The 5,322-nt window shown below is 40.3% G+C and overlaps 1 protein-coding gene across 1 annotated transcript; it reads right to left on the bottom strand.

The window, feature by feature from the left end:
• Nucleotides 1-665: 665 nt before the first annotated feature.
• Nucleotides 666-5,084, bottom strand: LOC136874140 (ejaculatory bulb-specific protein 3-like). Its single transcript, XM_068227932.1, has 2 exons — nucleotides 4,885-5,084; nucleotides 666-944 (listed from the first exon to the last, which is right to left on the bottom strand). Exons 1-2 carry the CDS (start codon nucleotides 5,078-5,080, stop codon nucleotides 832-834), a joined length of 309 nt encoding a protein of 102 aa, XP_068084033.1. The 5' UTR covers nucleotides 5,081-5,084; the 3' UTR covers nucleotides 666-831.
• Between the last annotated feature and the right edge of the window lie 238 nt (nucleotides 5,085-5,322).

Genomic DNA, 5,322 nt, shown 5'->3' with positions numbered 1-5,322 from the left:
TTTTACGGGAATCCATCGCAGAAGAATTTCCGATTATCCTGAAAGGTATGAAATGGCACGGAGGAATTCAGTTGGGTGGCAATGCAATAAGCAGTTTGACGGATGCCGATGACAGCTTTAACGGCAGTCTGTGCTGAAACGCTGCAATCTACTATCTTGAAACCAAGCAGCCTTAAATTCTGCCACGAAGATTTCTGGTACCATCTTACCACATCTAATATTGTCTGGGAGTCATTCAGCAAATACTGACTGTATCTTAAAATGTGGAAAACGAAACGTTTAATGGTTGGATGCTGGTATTTGCGGAAATACGTTTACTCGAAGAACATATTAGTAAACTACACCGCAATTCTTCTACGACAGGATTCTATGGAGATTGCATCTCACCTAGAGCTTACTACCAAAATGTTTGGTGTTCGGAGATGTTCGTATATGTAGCACTTTACGTCGGTTCATTTCAACCTCATCCCAAGCCTCTTCCGCAATATTGCTGCATTTCGAAAGAGAAAAGCTGCAGGGATACCTGGTAAGTGAAAATGAATCAGTGAAATAAGTAATCAAAACATTTTATTGTTTCTGAGACTTATCCAACAGTCTCAAGAGATCTCCGTTCCGCTATCTGATGAGAGGGAAAAGCAGAGGAATATTATAAATCTTCAACGAAATAGGTTATATCTGTAAATATATTTATTGAACAACAAACAACAACTTTCAATTTGTACAACGTACGGCTTATCTCCACTGCGTAGTCACATTACACGGTAATACCATGCTTTCTGGCTTCTTCCTCGTACTTCTTGGTGTACTCTCCGGTGGGATCCCACTTGGCCTTCAGTTTTTTCCATCCCTCAGCGTCGTTATTAATAATCCATTTGATGACCTTCTCTGCCTTCTCCTTCTGTTTGTCGGTACATTTACTGTAGCCAGAGCATCAGGGAGGTCCCCTGGAACATAACATGAAAGAATGAGTTCGCTTTACCGAAAACCACAGTATATGATCAGAAGAACATCCATAATCACGACTGTTCTTCTGTTACGTCTAGTACGGCGATTATAAGACTTTTCGAAGTTTTCCAAATATTAGCTACACAGTAAGCAATGCAAAATCCCAGTTGTCCAGAAATATTTCTGACACAGCAAAAGCAAAACGCGCCTTCATAAGAACATACTTTTAAATATCCTGTAAAATTGCATACTGGTAACAGAGTGACCTTTGTCTTCCAGGCACAGATACACACTATTGTAGTTTTGATGATGTTCCTTTTTTTGGTAGTTACTTTACGTCGCACCGACACAGATAAGCCTTATGGCGACGAGGGGATAGGAAAGGCCCAGGAGTTGGAAGGAAGAGGCCGTGGCCATAATTAAGGTACAGCCCCAGCATTTGCCTGGTGTGAAAATGGGAAACCACGGTAAACCATCTTCAGCGCTGCCGACAGTGGGATTCTAACCCAATATCTCCCGGATGCAAGCTCACAGCCACGTGCCCCTGACCGTTTTGATGAATTAATCTTCCTAATTGTGAAAGAAATGAAATGATAGGTCTAGGGGTTGCTCCGTAACAAAGTGGTAGAAAGCGTTCCAACAAGGTAATTTATTCAGTGTTTTGAATGGTATAGTTAATTTAATGTATACTAATAAACAAACTAGAGATAAATAACATTATTGAAAACCACGATATCGTAGACAATGAACGCACTAAGTGCAATTTACTTCCTGTGCACAGATGTATAAGAATGCTATCTTACAATGGGAGCGGTTAGTTTTAAAAGAAGTTGTGTACGTCAGGGCCCATTTCATTGTCATTCCCCACTGATGTGCATTTAGGGCTGTCACCGAGGTGGCAGATTGCCTATCACTTGTTTACGTAGTCTTTTAATAAATAATTTTAAGGAAGAAATTTATCGGGCATCTTCCTTGGCAAATTACTCAGGTCCCTTATTCCACGTACCGAAGGAGTTAATTATTTTTCAGTCAAAGTATTGTAATATCCAGCGAGTGTTTGCTTTGCCATGACAACTAATCAATTCTAGGGACACAATTAAAAATTCTTGGGTTTAGATTTAAGACAGTGAAACATTTATCGGCACCAGGTGCAGGGTTGCTACTTATCACTCTCTAAAAATGTGTTTGGCCACTTGATATGAATGAATGTAAAAGTAAGCAATTCTTTTTTCATTAAAATTACTAGAGAAGTAAACCATGCACCTTGTTTTATCTCTTTAGCTTAGAAATAGCATTACTGTTTAACCTTCAGAATATCTCCGATGAATCCTCAGAAGAGGAAAGCTGAACACCAGAGCGGTTCCTCCTTTGTTTCAGGAGTTCTTAAGAAAAAAACTGGAAACATTTTGACGCTGTTCTACAAATTGTCACAACAAGAAATTGCTCATGTAAAAGGCCATGAGTAAATGTTGGCTCTATATAACATTATCATCATTGCATCATGGACGTAAATATTTAATAGTTTATTCCTGTAACTGTACCTTAGTTTCAGGAGCTATAAATAGTTTCATTATTATTAATGTCCAGCTCCATGGCTAAATGGTTAGCGTGCTGGCCTTTGGTCACAGGGGTCCAGGGTTCGATTCCCGGCAGGGTCGGGAATTTTAACCATAATTGGTTAATTCTATTTAATTCTATGTGACGTCTTCATCATAATTTCATCCTCATCATGACGCGCAGGTCGCCTACGGGAGTCAAGTCAAAAGACCTGCATTTGGCGAGCCGAACATATCCTCGGACACTCCCGGCACTAAAAGCCATACGCCATTTCATTTCATTATTATTAATATTATTATTTATACATAAACATTTTCATTTCATTCCTGAAGGGGACGGCAGGCCTCCTACACTGTAACGCCGCCTCTCAGGCCATGGAGGTTGTCTGTGAAGGTGAGGGGGTTGGCGGCCATAGCCTATACTACGAACCGTCCAGGAATTCGCTTTAGTGCAGGAGAATGGAAAACCATTCTCAGGACAACCGACGGTGCAGGAGAATATAAAACCACGGAAAGCCATTCTCAGGACACCCGACGGCGGAAACCAACCCCTCTCCATCTTCCGAATGCACAGGCGTAGGGCCACAGCAGAGCAGCGGCCATCCTTTCTTTGCTCGTTTGGTAGGTCGGAATGCAGAGCTGTCGGACCTCGAATCACCTGTGGTCACTTGTACACCAAAGCCTACCTTGCAAGCGCCGAACTGGTTAATATTATTACAATAGTGAAACGTTTCCTACATTCATTGAGATGTTAAAGTCGTTTCAATAAAGAAATACAGTAGGCTATACATTCCGATCGAAACTTCTAAAACATTCTTGCTTCGCGCAAGTTGTGAACATAATTGTTTCCTTATCAAGAAGTAAGTAAGACAAAGTTTTGTATTATTGAAATGAAATGCCGTATGGCTTTTAGTGCCGGGATATCCCAGGACGGGTACGACTCGCCAGGTCCTTGTCTTTCTATTTGACACCTGTAGGCGACCTGCGCGTCGTGATGAGGATGAAATGATGGTGAAGACTACACATACACCCAGCCCCCGTGCCATTGGAATTAACCAATTAAGGATAAAATCCCCAACCCTGCCGGGAATCGAATCCGGGACCCTCTGAACTGCAGGCCAGTACGCTGACCGTTCAGCCAAAGAGTCGTACTTTTCTATTATTGACATATTGTCACTTCAAAATATCTTGCATATTTTATTCAGTGTAGGATATTATTCATTCTACAGGTTAAAGAATTATTACTGTAAGGAAACTGCAATATAATTTTATATATGTCTGTATTACTTGCCTACAATTAAAAAGCGCCTGGCTAATAGGACATGCTCTTTTAAAATATTTAAAATGTCCGTTCTTTAACGACGGTACTTTATTCCTAATTGAAGCACTTGCTAAATTTTACTTCTTTACTAGCAAAACAACCAATAATGTATGTGTGCTAAAGGATATCTTGTAGGTTAAAATGTACTAACACCTAATGGAAGGTGTTTGTGTAGAGCGTGAGACGGAAGGCGCATGGCAACTAAAACAGCATTAAAGGTGATGAAACAGAATTAATAACAAGATGAAATTAATAATTTGCCTCACAATTGTCGATATCATGTGTCTGTCTGTGGGAAATGAGACATGTGGTGAGGCTTGACTACAAAAAAGAGAAGGGTAGTAGGGCCAATAGTCCTATCAGATGGAAGGCGATGGTACTAATCAAACCGTGAATTCTACCCCTCATACAATGGATACTCACAGGCTGTCCTATAAGTTCCTCAAAGTAACCAGCAAGGGTAAAGTCACTGGATAGCTATGGATACAGCAGGTAGAGGATAGGGCAGAACTTAAGCAACTACCGTTCAACTATCAAAACCAGACCCTTCTTAAATTCGGTTACAGAAGCTAACCACAATGAGACGAGGAAATGGCCCCGAGGAACGCAAAATAGAGTTCTTCAAGGCAATGGAGAATTACTGGGCGAATAGAAAAGGTCAAAATACCAAGAAGAAAGCAGCTGCAGAACCTACCATTAAGAATACCAGAAGCGACAACAATCGAAAACGACAATAACAACAACAATAATAATAATAATAATAATAATAATAATAATAATAATAATAATAATAATAATAATAATAATAATAATTTCATGCCCACTAAACTACAGTACGAATTTTCGTGGAATATGAGACACATGAATAATTATTTGGAAAGACCTATATAGATTGACCAGTAATCGAAACACGGTCCTTGAGGTGAGTCTTTTGACTATCGCGTCCTCTAGATTATTGTTGAAACAGATTTCAACAAATATGTAGAGTAGAAGTATGGAAGTCAGGACTAGAAACTGATGAAAATGTGAATCTTCTAGGATAAGCAAGTTCTAGGTACTTACTTCTGAGTTCCTTGCCTTCCTCCGGACAGCTCTTGTCATCTTCAGCCATCAGACAATCGGAATACACCTTCCTCAACCGCTCATTGCCGAGGATCTCGTCCACGTTGATGTTATCATACTTGGTGGTGTAGGTGTCCCCAGCCAGGACGACAGCCACGGTGGCGAGGAGGACGCACAGTGCCAGTACTCCGTTCATGGTGAAAAAGATTATGATCCGACCTCAACTCCACACATTTATATACCACACGGTTCGTGCTGAGATAATAGATACGTTGGAAAAATTCCTCGAAGCGTTGCTTCTAGGAATCAAGGTTACAACATATATTGAATGTAGATTTCTGTTCGTTTTATTTCACCTACTTCAAGAAAAAGCATATGCGTTATGTGTTAGAGCTGGCATCTTCCCAACTAGAAAAAACATAGTGCTTAGTTTGATTC

The sequence above is a fragment of the Anabrus simplex genome, chromosome 5, assembly GCF_040414725.1.
Source record: "Anabrus simplex isolate iqAnaSimp1 chromosome 5, ASM4041472v1, whole genome shotgun sequence".
Taxonomy (NCBI): domain Eukaryota; kingdom Metazoa; phylum Arthropoda; class Insecta; order Orthoptera; family Tettigoniidae; genus Anabrus; species Anabrus simplex.
The sequence above is the reverse complement of the archived record's forward strand: the minus strand, read 5'-3'. Positions and strand labels throughout refer to the sequence as shown.

Bases quoted from the DNA above. Each gene is read 5' to 3' on its own strand.
- LOC136874140 (XM_068227932.1), bottom strand. From the start codon at position 5,080: ATGAACGGAGTACTGGCACTGTGCGTCCTCCTCGCCACCGTGGCTGTC. The intron at 945-4,884 runs GTAAGTACCTAG...GTTATGTTCCAG, and splicing joins GGAAGGCAAGGAACTCAGAA to GGGACCTCCCTGATGCTCTG.